Source organism: Heliangelus exortis, chromosome 3, assembly GCF_036169615.1.
Source record: "Heliangelus exortis chromosome 3, bHelExo1.hap1, whole genome shotgun sequence".
Taxonomy (NCBI): domain Eukaryota; kingdom Metazoa; phylum Chordata; class Aves; order Apodiformes; family Trochilidae; genus Heliangelus; species Heliangelus exortis.
In genome coordinates, this window is record NC_092424.1 from 105,146,357 (window position 1) to 105,164,408 (window position 18,052).

An 18,052-nucleotide genomic window follows, 5' to 3' on the forward strand; every position below is an offset into this window, starting at 1 on the left:
AAATGTGCTACTACAGTGTCTGAAATAAAAAACTTCCTTGGCCTTATATGTCTCAATGGAGAGTTTTAGTTCCATACAGTAAAACCAAAAGAACTCTGCCTTCTGTGCTGAACTTGCATATCAAAAGTTCTGTTACTTTTAGGAGTTAAATTTTTATTTCAATCAAGAAAATAACATCATTTTAATTAAAAAATAAAGCAAGAAAAGTAACTATATTTTACCTACATGGGTATATAGCTTTTTTAACTACTCATTTCAAGGCAAAGCCCTTTTATTTCACCATTTCAGGTGAATTTGTTGATTAACTCTGAAAAACAAGAGCAGAGCAGACGGAGGAGCTGTGGAGTGCCATGAATACAAGACCACACACTTTCCAGAGTTCTAACTAGAAACTGGGATCTGTAAATTCTAATGCAGCCAAAAAATGGGATATCTGACCATCCTGGCAGCAAGGGTAAAGGCTGTATGGACAATTCAGATCACATTGTTTTCTGATGTTTGCATCAAAATGAGCAGCCAGTAGATAGAGTGGGCTTTATCTCCTCTAATTTTAGGTATCTAACAGAGAGAGGGTCTCTTTGAGGTCAGTAAAGAGCAACAGACATCTGTAGGGTATGATTCACCTTTACGTGTCAACTATTTAGATGGCGTGATGTCCACTGTGGTCAGATGAAGACCACCCACACTGGCATATTTAAAATCTCTCTGAATAAGAACAGATCTCAAGACATGACAGCTCTCAAGTCTGGGATGGTGTAAATCCAGAATGAATTTTTCCAGTTGTCTACCTGGAGATAAAATTTTAAAATAAAAGCTTACGTTCCATTTTCATAGCAACTGGAAGCCTATGTTTCACTGGCTTTTGATACAATTTATGTCACAGATGCTATTTGACAGTTCTTCAAAGCTTATCCTATGAGGAAGCTTTTTATTCTATGGCAGTCCCTTCAGGGATGTAAATCTGCCATCCTGTACAGCCAGCAGAGAGAAGCAGCTACTGCTGAGAGGCAGCCTCAGTCCCTCAGCTGGGACTCTTGCTTCCTATAGAGTCCTGTGGGAGTAAGAGTGGAGTGAGTGAAACTGCTTTAGAATCATAGAATTAGAATCACTGAACTGCTTGGGTTAAAAGGGACCTTAAAAATCATCTAGTTCCAATCCCTTGCCCTAAGCAGGGACACCTTCCACTAGACCAGGTTGCTCCAGCCCCATCCAACCTGGCCTTGAACATTTCCAGGGAGGAGGCATACACAGCTTCTCTGGGAAACCTGTGTCAGTGTCTCACCATCCCAACACTAAAAAATTTTTTCCTAATATCTAACCTAAATCTACCCTCCTTGATTAAGATCTTTTTCTCTGTAAAATGAGGGAGATGTAACATTCCACATGAAATCTGAATGTCTCCACACCTGGAGCAAGATAAAACTGGAATCCAGTTTAAACTTAGTTCCTTGTCTTACAACATCTCTTGGATGCTTAAAGTAAAGTAGAAATCTACTGTCTCCAGCCTGCATTCGTGCAGCCCAAACCCATCCGGAACCCTCGTTTCAGGTTTCTGAGTCCCCTCCTTCCCAACCTGCCTGAGTTGCAGACAGCAGAACCTCCCCCGACCCCAGCCTGCAGTGCTCCCCAAAGAGGTTAAACAAACAGGGAGATTCCTCCAGGGAAGTCACAGGTTCAAGATCACAAAGGACACACTGCCTCTGAGCCAGTTGGAGGTTTTTCTTGCTATTGTGCTTATCTGTATCTTCACTGTCATCCAGACGTTAACCTCTGACCCAGGAGCCCACCTCTCGAAAAAGCCTTGCGGTGTTTACCCATTATGTCATGTCTGTGCTTTTGTGGAAATTTTACAGAAACAAATGGAGGAAGTTTGCCAGTCAAACGGCTGGACAATAAATCCTGTCCCGTGTAGACAGAATGCTTTACTGTCACTGTAAGCCTGCTACTGGCATCTGTCACTGAAGAAATGTTTACAAATTTCAACGTGCCGGAGTGCCAAGGTAATTCCAGCACTGCAGAACTGTACAGGGTTTGCAGAATAACCACCACAGAGCTAGATGGGGGTATCCTTATTTTGCTTGCCTGAATAAACACAGTGACAATGTTCCAGACAATTCAAGGTCACCGATGCCCAATTTTTCTGTCAATTCATCTCCCAGGTTCATGAATACAAGCACCCCAATACTACTTTCTTTTTTGTAGTGCTACTCCTGTATTAAGATAACTTTGCTGGCTAACTTTGTAACCTGCTTTCAGACCCCTTTTCTTATTTCTAATAAGTTCCTTTTTACTTATACACCATGTTTTCCCACCCTTCCTTACAATCAATTTGCTTCACACTCCCTGCTGTCTCTCCTCTTAATGCACTATTTCCCCCACTCCCTTTCTGTGCAGTGTCATTGCAATGCCTTCTGCTGAGTGACTGAGGCTTCTACCTACCTTCAAATATAAACCTAGGGGGATGGAAAGATGAGTTTGGATCATAAGCAGCAACAAACAAAATTTCAAACAGTGGGTCAGACAGCTAATATAATTCTTCCTTTACTGACTCATTCTCTTGAGGGCCTGATTCTGCTGCCACTGAATGGAGCTTTTCACTCTTGATGTCAACAGGAGCAGCACTCAGACTTAGAATTCTGCTATAATTAAGTTCTCAAATCTCATTTCCTTTCAGAGGAGAGAAAACATTGTTGTGACTAAGCTTTGGATGTGGTAACAAATCCCTGGCAAGTTTGTCTATTTTAACGGACGTATTAGTTCTAAGGAAACTTTTACCATCTTTTCTGCCTTTAATCACAGCTTTTATTACAATTACAGTAATGCAACAGATGTACATGCCAAAGACAATATGTGTATTTTTAATGAGTTGACAGGCAACCTTCTTGGAGAAGAGAAACAATTTCATTTGCTGAAGGTTTATGAACCATATTACTAAGGAACGAGGAAGCAATCAAAAAAACATTTAGCACAAATTCAATAATTCAGAGATGAGGGGTCCCACAAGACAGACTCAGTTTAGTAAATTTCCTATTGTCTGCAAACAATACCTGAGATGGTTAATAGGCAATATCAAGAAAGCCCTAAGTTTATTGTCCACCTATGTGGTCTTGAGTAATTGGGCTGTAAGACACCATCAGTTTCCAAAGATGAAAGCAAAGGGGCATTCTGCTAAAGAGATGATATCAAAGGAACTTGTTGTACCAATGAGGCCTATTTATGCAAGTTTTACAAGACATTTGCCCACAGGGGTTTTCATTCTGGTTTAATGGATTCAGTCAATAAACTGAACATAGGCAGAGATCACATCCTATGAGTATGAGAGCCTTCACCCTGGTTTCTTGTCTCAATTTACCTTACAGCTTGGACAGACATTAGATGCTGGTGCACACAGAAAATCACAACAGGCTGAGACAGACACACCAACCAGGCTCATACACCCAGAGACTAAAGAGCTCAGAGATTCAGGCTCTACCAGCAGCACACAGAATCCATTCTGCTAAATTATTTCTGCCACTGCTGTGGTCTGGGCCAAACAGCACTCACAAACAATGGCTGGCCACATTTTTTTGGAGATGAATGCAGGCCAAGGACCATGTCCAATACAACTCTGGATGTGGATAATCTGTTTTGAGAAGTAAAAGTTTATCTGTGGAGACCAGAGAAGGATTCCTGGCTTGTGGAGGTGTGACCCCACAGACCTTCACATACCTTTCTCTGAAACTAAATTATCAAAGGAAGAAGCCTGAAAGCCTAGTGTTCACATGACTGCATGCTTGCTTTTTCCTTGGTCATCATAAAACTGCCATAAATTAATAAGAATTGAAGCCACAGACTATATGACTCCTATCAGAAGTTAACATTACCAACCAGGAGCCTGATGTTGCTAGGCACAGGGTACTGCAAAGGACTGACTGTCATTTTGCCCTGTTTGTACAACATACAGAGGGCTGTCAAGGTTTGGAAGCAAGAATCCTCACTGACCATCCCACTTTCTGCCTCTGTATAGTGCCAGAACAAACCTCCAGTGCAGAACAACTGATATCCATGAAAGGTCTGGGACCTTGCTGCAATCACAGAGTCACTCTGGCCCATCAGTCTGAATGACTGGTAGGCAAAACTTAACTGATAGAAGGCAGAGCACAGCTGGAAACGTAGGAATGTGTTTTTACTACTATTAATGCAATCAAAACTTCCTTCTTGCTGTTATTACTGTGTTAGCACGTCAGTTCTATTCCAAATTGTTTTCAACTGCTAACTTACCAGAACACTACCCACACTCAGGTTTTCATGCTAAACTTGAAATTATTCCCATCCTTAAAGTTGTTTCTCTTGCCAGAGTGTGCAAAATATGGGTACAATATGGACTAGAAGAATGTTAATCTTCTGTCATTCTCTGTATGGTAAAAAAAGTGCATATTCTCTTGTGCTTAAAGTGACCTTTTTGTGTCTTTGGAGGCTGAAGGCCCTTTTCTGAATTTACCAGTATTTCAATCCAGATGACAAAATCTATAGAGCTGGTTAAATCATAGCTTTTAAATACAGATGAAAAGAACCCTTTGTGAAATTATTTACCAATTTATTTGCACCATCCAATATGAACAAAATGCAAAAAGGAAGCAGACATAAGTAACATAAATGAGACTGTGCAACAGTGTTTTAATCATGGGAGACATTTTTAGTATTATAAGTCAGAGTTTTCTTAAAAAAATATGTATTTCCTCTGGGGACTTATTTTATTTGTTATTTTTCCTTTAAGACTTTTTGTTCAAAATTGACTCATTTGAGATTTCCCTGTACCTATGGTCTTAATTTAAGAAAAGATTAGATCCATTCTTCTTCAAAACTTATTCATGCTTTAGTAGCAAACTTCCCACAAAACTACCTCTACATTTACTAAGTGAGAACAACACAAAAGTTGGTGTAAAAAAAAAAAAAAGAGGAAAAACCAAACCAAACCAAAACATGCTCACCGATGCAGTCCACGCTGAAGAGATTTATGGAGGTTGTTATGGAAGATTCATCACAGGTCTTCATTCCTCGCAGAGCAAACCTCACCAGGGAGGCTTTGACTCCCTCTGGTAGGAAGGACAGAAGGTAAACGGGCATGTAGAGAATGTAACGAAGTTTGCAGAGCAGAGGGGTCATGAGCTTTCCCTGGGGGGACTGAGCCATGCGCTCGATCGTCGGAAACAGCAGCACGGAGCGAAGCACCTGTCGGGCCAGGAGAAAACGACTGTCAGCAAAGTCCTACAGCACAACAGCCTAAAAGTCCTCATTTTTAAATGAATCTCCACTTAAAGTGAAGCTGGGATTCCAGGCGTGTTGCACGTCAGACATGTGGGCTTTCTGGCGCACACGAGTTAAATTTTTTAAAGATGAAGGTGGTAAGAACATGGTTATGAAATGCTCGGTTCCATCAGTTTAACAACAAGTGTCCCACAGGTGGGAGCTCAGAATCTTGCCCCAGGAGAGCAGCAGGCAGGAGCCATCAGTGCAATGCAGACAGAACTTAGACAAGAGTCTAAGCACACATCCCCTTTGCTAACCTGTACAGTGGTACACAACAAAGCTTTTCATATGGTATAATGAAATAAGACATATTCTAAAGCTGGTGATTACTTAATGTCATGATGAAAGAATACACTGAAATCTTACAATATAATTATATTAATTTTTAAGACCCACTCAGACTAAGCAGAAGTGAATTAATACACCCACTCTCAATCATGTTTCAGTGTTAATAACAAACAAGTATTCTGAGAGAGTAACTACCACTTTTTTGTGGAAGTAAAAATATATTAGAAGAATTCATATATGAAAAACCCTCAAAGACACACAACTACAGTACCTAACAGAAGAACGAGAGATTCTGGATAAGACATTTACAAATAAGAAGGTATAAAAGTCTGTGCTTTGTGGGTGATTGAACTCAGCAAAAAACCCATGTAATTAGATTTGTGTCTGCCTACTGCACATATCATTCTACATATTGTACAAGTTCAATTAAAATAATGGTCTTTAGTGCCAAATGAGACTCAGCTAAGGTATGTCAGTGCATCTGTGTGCAGCACCACAGGTCCCAGAAGCTCTGCAGCAAAAGGCAGGGGGTGCCACCAGGGGATGCTTACAGAATCTGGGCACTGCAACACAGCAAACAAGAAATTCAGGAAATATCAATAACTTTTCATACTGTACTTTCTACAAATTTTTCAAAAGCACACTTTGCAAGTGCTATTTATATTGAACATGGAACTATTTTAAGAAATTCGACTACATTCCAGCTGATACTCCTTTGGTTTTAGAAAAAGGAAAAGCCATTCTTGGGAAAATCAATCCTGGGCCTCTTTTTATTAAAGGCAACCAGCAGCTGAAGTACAGGAATGCAAGACTCGTACGTACTAAATTATATGGTAGTTTTGTGATACTTCAGCTAGGAGCTGAACTCAAATTGTTGTGATCTAAAGCAGATTTGACCTGCATTCCCAGGCACACATTAATCCTTTGACATTAGAGTTTATAGATACAGGATTGGTTACTTGGAGTGCTGTACTAACCACTGGGGGAAGTTGCTAAACCTTGGAGGAAAAAAGACAAACCACAAAAGCTGTTACAATATGAATTTAAAAGCTGCTGGTTAAGATGAAGGATAATTTTATATAATTTCTTTCTCTTTTAAGATCTCTTGCAGCCATTTGAGAAATGTAAAATTCATACTTTTCAAACACTTATCAACTATTTCTTAAGTTTCCTACTAGTTTCCCAAGCCAGCATTTTGAAATGTGCATTTGACTGCAGAATTGCTCAAAGATGTAGTTTAACTTCTTCCCAATATAGCTGCAAATACAATAGATGAAACATTAAAAATTAGAATTTTATTATAACACACATTTTCATAAAAGAAGTTTGTACTTTTTGTGTCATGAAATAAGTGAAGTAGAAACATACAAGTAAAATGAAGGAAGTAAATGAGATTCAAATGCTCATTGTAATTAAATTTTTTTTTTTTTTTTTTTTAATTTCAAATGCCAGGATCATATCTATATGCAGCTTACTCTAGCTGAAATTAAGTAGAGGACACAGAGTCACATTCAAGTGACAACTTTCAGAATTATTATAAGACCAGTCATTCTGAAAGTGGAGGACACTGCCTACCATAAGCAGCAGGTTTTGTCACACCTATGAATGCCACAGTATATACAATCAAGTAAAGTGTTAAAGTTGTTCATGGAAACTCTTCACATACTCAAACGATTTTCTTGTGATAAGAATCAGTCAGAATACAAAAATATTAATCATACCCAGAGAGAAAGTAATCCAGATTCACCTGGTTTAAATTACCCCAAATTCAAAGATTTTTATCGGTTTAGCACATGGCAAGGCAGAGAGCTGGGAAACTGGACACTGATCTCAGAGACTTGAGTGGATCTGAGGATTTCTGAAAGCTGGCCAATGAATCTACTGAAGGCAAATCACATCCTGTGCCCATGAGTCACTGAGAGCTGTGGGCCCCATCATTTGCCCTTCCTGTGCTTCAGCCAAACCGATAAAAATTGCACAGGTATTCCACATTACACTAGAATTCTCACTGTTGATTGCTGTGACAATAAATAACATTTGTATAACTGTCATTCAAAGTATTTAGCATTTATTTAACATGCTTTTACATTGCAGTATTTCAACACTCAGGATGACACATACATTAAAGTTCAACATGGAAGGCACAGTTGCTCTTTGGGTTAGTCACCAGCCAGCTGCTTCCATTTTCATCATTATATTTTAACTCATTAAGTCACATAGGACTCAAGAGCTAAATGGTTCAAGGGACTGTAGTATGTGCTGTGTCTCAGAAGTTTTGTATCTTCTTAACAACAAAAAAAAGAGAGCAGAACATGGTCAGAGCAACAAACCAGCCTAAAACCATAATGTGTTCTGTCTTTTATTCTTCAGCCCATCCCACAGAAGGGAGGTGCAGGGAGTTTTGGAGTTTCACTTTTGTTTATATACAGTGGTGTCTAGAGCTATCCCTCCATCAATTTCAGGTAAAATTTACCATCTTGGTAAATTTTACAAGACAGAAGGAAAACACTTATTTCATAAGAAAAGTGACCCCTCAGGGCACAGACTGTTAAATGTTCATTTCTCAAGAGTAGGGCACTGACCAAGAGCTTTGTTTAAGGAGGATCCTTAAAAAACTATGATTCACTTCATGTGATCAGTGCTTCATATAAGGAATTCAGCAGGCTTCCTCCAAGCTACCTACATACAGGACATACACATTCCTGTACATCTGGGATTTCTATTCTGATTTTAATCTATCTAAAAGAAGATGACAAGGTGACAACTGAGTAGCTTCAGGTCTTCCCTGGAAAATGGTTATATCAACATGTTTTTGAATTTGTAGGAAGACTTGGAAGTTTTTTTGTTTTGATTTAAAGGAAAATGGAGTATAAAAGACAATTAAATTTACATTGATAATTACGGCATAATTTAATAGTCTCAATCACATCAGCAAAGCAGTTTTTGCAAAATATTTAAGTGGCTTGTTCATAAAAACACCAAAAGCAAGCAAATCAGATCAAGCCAAAAAAAAAAAAAAACAAACCCAAACCCAAGAGCAATATTTTTCATTATTGCCTTCTACTGAAATTGCTGAAAGACCTTTGTGAGCTAATATTAAAAATTTGAGTAATACTACTTGTTATTAGGGACTAGCAAAGGACACTGCTGAGAATGTAACACCATTTACAACCAGTATTTAAAACATGACGATTTTTAGAGCTGTTGACTCCTGTGATGAGAACAAAAGGAGCCCAATGCTTCTGAAACGAGTCAGTCTTGGTTATGCACAAGAAATGCTGCTTACAGATGAAGCACCTCAGGTCTGCACCTTCCTGAGATCACACAGACACTGCAGCTCAGGGCCTGGCTAGAGCTGACACTACACTGCTTGCTCTTAATAGAGGGTGGTATCTCGCTCAGAGAAACAAAAAAGGAGAGAAAAGGAGGCAGGACATGAAAAGGCAGACACTGACCAACAGAAAGGACAGAAACCATTTTAAGATTTGATTCAGAAAAGACTCCAAGTAGGTGAACCCATTAATTACAGACATTGTCCTTCCCCTGTGTTGGCTTTCAATGGACAGACAGTCCCTGGCCATGACAGCTGGCAGGCATGGTTTGATCTCTCTACTGAAGTTTCAGAACAAGACTCTCACCTAGTGAAAATATCCCTCCTAAACAGGAAAAAACTCAGAAAAAAACCTGCTAGTTCACTCTGCTTTAATGGCAGACTTCTGAGCAGAGAGGGTTTCCCTCCTACTTACTGATCTGTTAACATCTCAGGGTAGAAATTGTTAATGTCACAACCACTAACAAAAAGAACATCAGGCTCAGATCCTGTGCTGGTTACACAACTTGGAGCCCAGGAGAGGTGAAATTAGCAGCAGAAGCAAGGAAGCAATCTGTTACCTTGCATAACCCAGCACACCAACCCATGCTTGCAGCAGGAGCATCAAAGCAGAGTCCTGCAGCTCATCCACAGACCCTGCAGCCACACACTCCTGTCCCTCAGCAACTGCATCTCTGCATGCACCACTTCACATCACAGGGCTGGAAAGAGAAGGAGCAAGGAAGTTTTATCTAAAATTCCTCCAGAAAGCAAAAGCTGTTCCTCTGTCAATGGTAACTCTTGTTTAGAGATATTTTAGTTCATCCCATATATATATTAGTTTGTTATTCCTCTGTTCTGTTGGCAGGGGAAAATTTGTTATCTGTCAGGTGAAACCTAGTAAATTTTTCAAAGATAACATAATAATGAAGTTAATGGGAATCTGCAGTCTACCCTTGACATGGATTGCCACATTAATCACAGTTTCTTTTACTCAGTATGCAGAAACCTGCAGGCAAACCAACTCGGGTCATGGAAGTATTCCCTGCTTTATTACCACAGATGTACTGAGCAGATTTCTAAGAAAACACAAAAGGAAAACCAGACAGTGTTGGCTTGAGCTTTATGGCCACCAGAGTGGGAATTTCTGGAGTTTCCAGTTCACTTTGCTCACCCATGATTTCTTCCTCATTTGGTTTATCAGTATCAACAAATCCAGGTGAGTTCATGACAGTGAAAGAACTAAAGAGGGAACAAAAAAATGTTTCACTCTTGGTGTAAATTAAGAAGCTACTGTGGCTTTCTTTTATCTTCTGGATGTCCTGCAATCCTAAACAAACATTTGGGCATATTATATAGGCAACAGAACAAGTATCTCAAACACACTTAAGAGAGGCTCTCTTATTAATTAAGTCCCCAAGAGAAGCCTAAGTATGCTTTTTATGGACAAATAACCTGAAAATCAGGAAATTAGATGATTCCACATAAAAATATACATTGTGAAAGTAAGAAAGGTAACGGTACTGTAATTTGCAATGCTCTGCTCTAAATAAAGTTCACTTTTCTGGGTAACTAAGCAAAACAAAGTGGTAAAAAAAAAAAAAAGTGCAACCTATTGTAGAAAAGTTTTTATTTTTTTACCATGAACATAGTCATAGTGGCTCAGTTTGTTGGTGGCTGCTTAGTTCAAGAGAGTCTTCTGTTATCATCTCCTAACAGCCCCTCCCAATATACTGCTTTGAGACAGGGCACGTCCATTTGATTTCACCCTTTCAACATACATTTTGTACATTACCAAATTATTGGTGCCCAAATTTTCACTGTGGCATCAGATTAATTTTTTTCTACTTCTTCTTTTCCAGACTTCTCTTTTTCTTACACGCAATCTGTGCCATTAAGTGACAGAAAGGATTTTTCAACATTTTCTAAGAAAGTTCTTTATGATAAACTTCATCTGCTGCCTGCAAAATTAATTTGATTCCAAACAAATACAGTTAATGTATGTAGCTCTGTGAAGGTGTTCTTAAAACACTAAATAATACTTTTACGTTTTCTCTGATGGACTGAAGGAATTCTTGTTCCCTAGGAAGAGCAAAGGTTTTGAGTGCCACCAAGCATCATCACAATGTCTGTCAGCTCAACTTTAATAGGGGTATTTGAGTTTTCATAGCTTGAGAACGGATTTGATCAAGACTCTTGATCACAGGACATTTTGGTAGAGTTTTCACAGGCACACTGAGGATTCAGCTAAGGACTGAGATTTTCAAGGGAACTGCCACATGCAGAGCTGTGAAGGCACATGGAGGATGACACACCATGACCCAGCAAGGTAAAAAATGCAGGTGAGAACTTAACATCAGTGCCTGCAATTACACTGTGTTTCCATTCCACTTCTGTGCAGTCTCAGTTCTAGGCTTCCTCTGCCACCAAAGCAGATTAGCTGCATCAGCACTTTCACTGATTTAACAGAAAAACTCTTCAACTTCTCTCTTACTTTTTAGTCAAGTGAAGTCTGCATTTGCACCAAAGGACTCTGACATTGGTCTACTTTGAAATCAGAAATATATTATGTATTTGGTCAATGTCTGAAGATGTGGTACTCAAATCACAGATAAGCAGTAGAAGAAAAGTTGAAGGTATTTAATAAAGACTATACAGGAGAGAGAAATGATACCTCACACAGATGTGACAGACACTCTCAATTTCCAAAACCAGAACTTTGTGTCAAGAAGCCGTAAAAATCTAACATAAGGCCTGATAATGCAATTTATACATTCATTTCTCCCATGCAACTACATTGTCTTGGGAATATAGAATGTTATATACATTAACTAAACTAAAAATCCAGGAAGAATGAAAAGTAAATGTGTTTCTGTCTCTCCTTCTGTGTAAAGGGTTACACGTTATTTGCAAAGTTTTTACCCCCTCTTCAAAAAATCAGTGAAACAAGAGGTTGAGAATACTATAGAACAAGTATTTCTCCCTAATTCAAATAATTCTGTTAATAAAATAATCTTTCAACACTCCAGCACAAGACTGATCTTTAAACTGAACCCACAAATATTCTGCATCTCCTTGCCATAAAGTCATAAGAAATCCTGTAGCACCCACTGACGTATTTTATTTATCTTAGGAAAAAGTTCCAAATCCCCCAAACCAACGATCCATCACAGAATGAGAAGGTGGCAGACACACAGGACTATTTTTCTGATTTGTAACTCATTAAATTGAAATATTTTTTAAAATCCCAAGAAAAGATATTTATTTTTATGGCCAACAGAAAATGCTACCAAAACAAAACACAGCCTCCAGTCTTCCCAAGCTTCCAGTCCTTCCTGGTATTTCCACTTGGATGGAAACAAAATTCAAGGCCCATATTTTTTTCCCAGTGTATTTTATCTAGAACTGTAGGTTTCAGTGCACCAAGTACAGTGCTGAGTACAATGATTATGTCTTTAGGTATGAGACCTGAGTGTCACTTGCATCAAGGTGATGTGTGACAAAATTTATGTCTACTTCAAGGCCACTTTCCACTGGCTTAGAACAAATTTGATTCTGAGCCTTACATATGAAGAGTACTTTTAAAATGTGGATCACAATGAGAGTTCTGAAGTGTAAACTTTGTGTAATATTAGGAGTATACTAAAACTCATTCTGCTGATTATAATTAATATCTCAGGATCCATCTCTCAGTAGTAGGGAAGTGAGAGGCATGTGTATCTTGGTAGTATCTAACTTCAGTTTCTAAGAGTAAGAAATTACTTTGCTAACAGTGTGGCTGATTACAAGCAGAGAAAATAAAAAGGCAGAGCCAAAATGAGACTGCAGCATTCCTGCAACCCTACTAAATGCTTCTGGGCCTCTGTAATTCCAGCTGCTGTATGGCTGGGTGTCTGATCTTGCTCCTCTTGAAGCTAGGTGACATTTCCATCAATGTAAGGAACCTTATTTCTGTCCCATGAATAAATTTTGAGTAAAATGTTTATTTTTCAGTAATTAAATATGGCAGCCTAAAGTCAATATAGACCTCAGCTAACACACAGTAGTATTCTCTGCTCTAGAGACCAAGATTCTTTTATCTGCTCTTGGTTAGACAGATGAAGAGCATGGCTGTTGTAAAACAGCAGTTACAGACTAATCTCTTGAAATGAGGAGTAAATTGAAACCTTTGTCAATTCCCTTTGAAATCAATATGCTTTCAATCATACCTTTTAAAAGGCTGTATCATCCAGAATACCTGACTTGCAATGCTGGAACCTGTTAATGGCAATGGTAGAGGGACCATCCACACCTCACTTTACAAGTGGGTCACAGCACAGGAAAATATTATCTGTTGTTTCACATTACTTGAAATATTTTCCAGTTAGAAGCACTCCTAGAATTTTTCCAGATGAAGCCCAGAATTCTGCTAAACATACAAAAGACTAGAACTCAAAGTGCTCTTTACAGACACTGCAAACTATTTCTCTGGAGGTCAGCTCTACACACTGAACTATTTGCAAATCATTAAAAATATTAAACACACAAACTGTTTAATATTTACAAGTCTCACAGGGCTGAAATGCAAATTATTATGTACTGCAACAATTTGTGTTACTGAAGACCTGCTCAAAGTATTTAAAAAATAAAGGGAGGGGGAGGGGAATGGGAAGGAAAAAAGAGGAGAGGAGAGGGAACAGAGGAAAAGGAGAAAAGAAAAGCAAAGCCTTTTTATGGGCTAAGGTAATAATAGGAAAACTGTTCTCCCAAAAATCCCTATCTTATTGTTGGACAGAAAATAGTTTAATAGCAAAAATATTCATTGACAGAGCAGTATTTTACACAGAGAATTAAGCCCCATCAAAGTGGGCAGTATCATTCCATCTACAAGAGGAGTGCCAAAGCAGACAGCCAAAATTTGCAACGGTGTGATAATACCGGCAGGGATGGATTTGTTGCTATTATGATTAAAGCATATAAACAGAAGAAGATTAGGAGGGGTGAGAGTGAAAAGAGAGGAAGAATAGTTTATTGGTTGGAAGGAGGGCGGGGAGAAGCTTATGTTGGAATGCAGTGTCACAGTTACACACCATAAAGCTTTCAGTGGCTCCCATTACATGAATGTCAGACCACAGCTGCCACTTTCCAGGAGAAATTCTTTCCGTTTTCATTTTGGAAGTGCAGGGTGGGAGTTTTTTTTCCAGTGTAGCACTCCCATGGGATCACTGCACTCCATCTGCAGGTACCCTTGCGGTCCACGGACTGGTAAATGTCATTCTTGTACACATGCTCTGGGATACTTACCACTTACAAGGAATGAGTAATATGCCCTTAAAGTGGAGAGATGGCTCAACAAAAAGAAAGTACTTTCACAGTTATCCCTGTACAGTCATACCTACCCATAAATCTTAGTGACAATCTATCCTGTTTAAGGAAAAGTGGCTGAATAAGGTGAATGAGAAACCAGCCCCACAATTATAATATCATTTTGCTGATGAAAAGGCAAGGCCATTATTTTCCATCAGTGTCTCAAGATCCTTGGACTTCTATTTTAAAGTGCCCCATTCAAGACATTTGAAGGGTTTTATTTCACCATTAACTGTAGTCAGCCCTCAAAAAGGCATCCACTCAACTGAAGCTCATAGGTGCAAGGCTAGATGTGTTAGAGGATAGATAGGAAAAGCTGAGCTATTTGATGCTGGTACCATTTTATCAGTTTTAAGTGGCTTACTTAATGCTATACTCTGGAGGTAGAAGAGCAGAACAAGTCCTGACTTGGGATATCAGTGAAGAACAGGAGGATGAGTGAGCCAGCAAGTATACACTGAGAAGAAATGGAACACAAAGCCAAACTTCTTATTTTTGTGAAAGGAAGAAAAGAAACAAGAAGTATGTGACGTTCAAGACAGAACTTATATTCTAAAATCTTGTCAGGGTAGTCAGGGTATTAGAAGAAGAAAAGAAAAAGAGAGTAAGGAATTCTCTCAGCCAGCTCACTGTCAGTATTTTAAATAATAAGGGAAAAATACAAACCTCCTTTCTTTGCAATCATATGGACTGCTCCTAACCTTAACTGTTATGAAAAATGGAATACAGGGAGGAATCTGCTAAAAGAGCAAAATTATCATACCTAATTTATCATGCAAATAAAACTGGTCATAGGGTAAGAAGTATTTTAGTGCAATTGAGAACAAGAATTTGGAGAACACCTTTCAATTGCCAATGCCAGATAAAAAGTCTGAACTCTGCCATCTGCCATTAAAGGTCACAAATCAAGCTGTATATATTGAGATCTGGGTTTTGTACTTTTCATTTCAATAAAATACACTTAGAGAAGTCATACTGCTGTTTTAAAGTAGAGGAGCAGAAATTTAATGTCTTCAAGGACAATGAGGACTCAGTTAATTCTAACTCTTTTACAGAATTATGCTTTGTTTTGGAATTTGAAATGGAACGACATTACAATTTTCCAGTGTCAAGAAAGGTTGTAACAAAGTTACTAAAAGCATATTTTCAGTAACATCAACTGAACTTTCTCACAGGATTCACGAGTTTATTAAATACATTTGTGGTTCCTAGACTTCCAGTTAAATGTATACCTTACACTGAATTCCAAATGAAAGAGCCGACTCCAGTGATTTTTTCCCAAAATGTCACAGTTAAGTAGACTTGTATTTAAACAAAAGAGATAAAACATTTCAAATATTTACACATTGAAATAAGTGGCAAAGAAGGTGGACTTTCGTTATACTCAGTGTTGAAGATAACCTCAGTCACATGAGCACAGAGTGGGATTCTTAAGAAGAAATCTAGGGCTTGATATATCTCCAAATCTAGGTGTAGAGTCATCAACACATCTTCAGTTATCTGAAAAGACTCGTCTTGGCATTTTTAAAGCTTCCTCTAAAATAATCAGTAATCAAAGAAATACCAAAAAGACAGGGAAAATAAAATTATCTAGTATTTATCTGAACTTGATTCAACACTATATTAGAAATGCCTTAAATGCTGTGAGTATGCAATCTCTGCTCAGAGATCTTATAATCATTTTATACAAAGTTTGTCTTTTTTTCCAAGTCCTTTCACTCCTGCAGTGAACTCTTCAAACAGGACACACCATTCCCAGTATGGAAGCCAATGCAGAGGAACACACTGAGTAACCACAAAGTAACCTCCTCCAATTACAAGATTCAAGCCCTACACTGCTAGAATAACCCTAACACAGGCAGTGAAAGGCAAGAGATGATGAAACAGTTCAAATTCTTTGTTAAGGGCTCAGGATTGCCTACGAAGTTACATGAATACACAGCTTCTAGAAACAGATATTGTTTACTAGAGTTATAGCCATACTCAAAGTTTAACTACATGTTTGCAAAATCTATGTTCAAAAAGTCCACAATGTCCCCTCTCAAGCTCTTTTCATGAACGAGTGGCCCTAATTGACTGCTTTTCCCTTTTCTCTCCTATATTTTAAATTAGCAAAAGTGCTGATTTCTAGCTCTATTGCAATTTGTAAAAGCATACTGATTGCAGTAGAAAAATCAAGCAATGTGCAACATATCTTGAAACTGAATTTTGATAATTTAGTCCAACTCCAGAGATAAGTTTCTTATTTTCAAGTGCTACACATACACATCTGCTGCCAGAATTTCAAAAAGATCTCAACACAGTGTAAAAATTCTTTGGGAAACCTGGCTTCCAAAAGGGTGTTGAGCTGCTTTGAAAACATGTGCTATAAATCCCAGTTGTTTTTGAAATTCATGTCTTGTTACATGTTTATGAGTCCCTCATTTTTACAGAATAATTTCATTTAGTTATTAGGATATGAATCAAATTTTTGGAGATTCAAAAGAACAAAATTTTATGAACAAGTCTGTAAAAATCTGCACTACTTAACAAATCCTGTCATTATTTTGTCATCTATCATTCTAGTCATCTTTTTATTTTTAGTGCTTCATTTCCTCTTCATTCTCATGTTTTACTTTGGATTCTTGATGAATGATCACAGATTCTGCTTTTCAGCTTATTTTTCTTCCTTTTCTGCTTGTACATTTGGCTATTTTAATGTCTTTTAACTTACTCGAAAAAAAAATTTACAGGTTTATTTGAATTCTGACTACATACATCGGAAAATAAAGGTTTTATTTGTAGTGAAATAAATACAATGTTATTAAATAACTTCAAGTCCCTCGAAATCAAAATTACTGTTCTTATATTTCTCTAGTTTGAATCACCAAGGACCAAAAAACCCCTTATTTTTCATATTGTTGCTGTATTCAACTGAGCACTAAACCACAAATTTTAAAGAGATGACAGAAGTTGAAGTTTTAGTAAACATTATGAACAAAATACAATGTCCCTCAGAAAATCTTTGGACTTCATTTTTCCCTTTTTCCTTGGGCCCTGTTATTAAAGGCTTATGATCTAAACAAACTAATCTTAAGGCAATGTTATTATTGACTCTGAATCCTTAGTCTTAAAAATGGTATCAGTGTTCAAATAAGAAACTTGCATGCATATGCTTGGTAATTATGTTCTGATGAAAATACTGCTGCTCATTTTGCCAGGCCTTTCAACTGTGCCAGCCACTGATTTTCATTAAATTCACACTTGAGCTTTTTAGTATCTCTCTTCTGTTTACCAGTCTCATCTGATCTTCAAGATTTCTGAACTGTAAGTCCTCCTGATTCAGATGAGTACCAAACTATGTATAATCTAATATTTCCCATAAACTTCTAGGACTGAGCAGGTGAGATCTACCTGCTTCATCCACTTCAAAACAAAGTGTGATTTATAAACACATGGCAGCACTGTTCAAAAATGAATTATTTGTTTTCGTAATACACAGAAAGCATTATTAAGAATCATATATATATATATATTTCAAAAGGCTTTTCTAGGGGAAAAAAAAACTTTAATACCCACAGTACCTCAGCTTTCCAGTATTAAGAGAGACATTAGGAATCAAATTGTAAGACATACTATAGCCTTTGGTCTGTATTGGGTAGATAGAAAAAGAGTGGATTTAAAAATGAGTTTTGTATTTTCTGTATATTCTCAACTACTCATGCTATCTCATTTTAGAGGAAACTGGATTGTTAATTATCAGGCAGTTACACTTTTTCACCACAGCATATTTTGTCAACATAAGAGTCAGAAGACTCTGTTCCCATATCTAACAGACTA

At 37.9% G+C, this 18,052-nt stretch overlaps 1 protein-coding gene across 11 annotated transcripts in view; it reads right to left on the minus strand.

Annotated features, from left to right (window-relative positions):
* The window catches only part of LDAH (lipid droplet associated hydrolase), a 103,693-nt gene that overhangs the window by 29,488 nt on the left and 56,153 nt on the right, over positions 1-18,052 (minus strand). For all 11 annotated transcript variants that reach the window (XM_071742031.1, XM_071742023.1, XM_071742027.1 and 8 more), the window contains one exon: positions 4,971-5,211. In XM_071742031.1, coding sequence (XP_071598132.1) covers positions 4,971-5,211 — 241 coding nt within the window. The remainder of the gene's footprint in view (positions 1-4,970; positions 5,212-18,052) is intronic.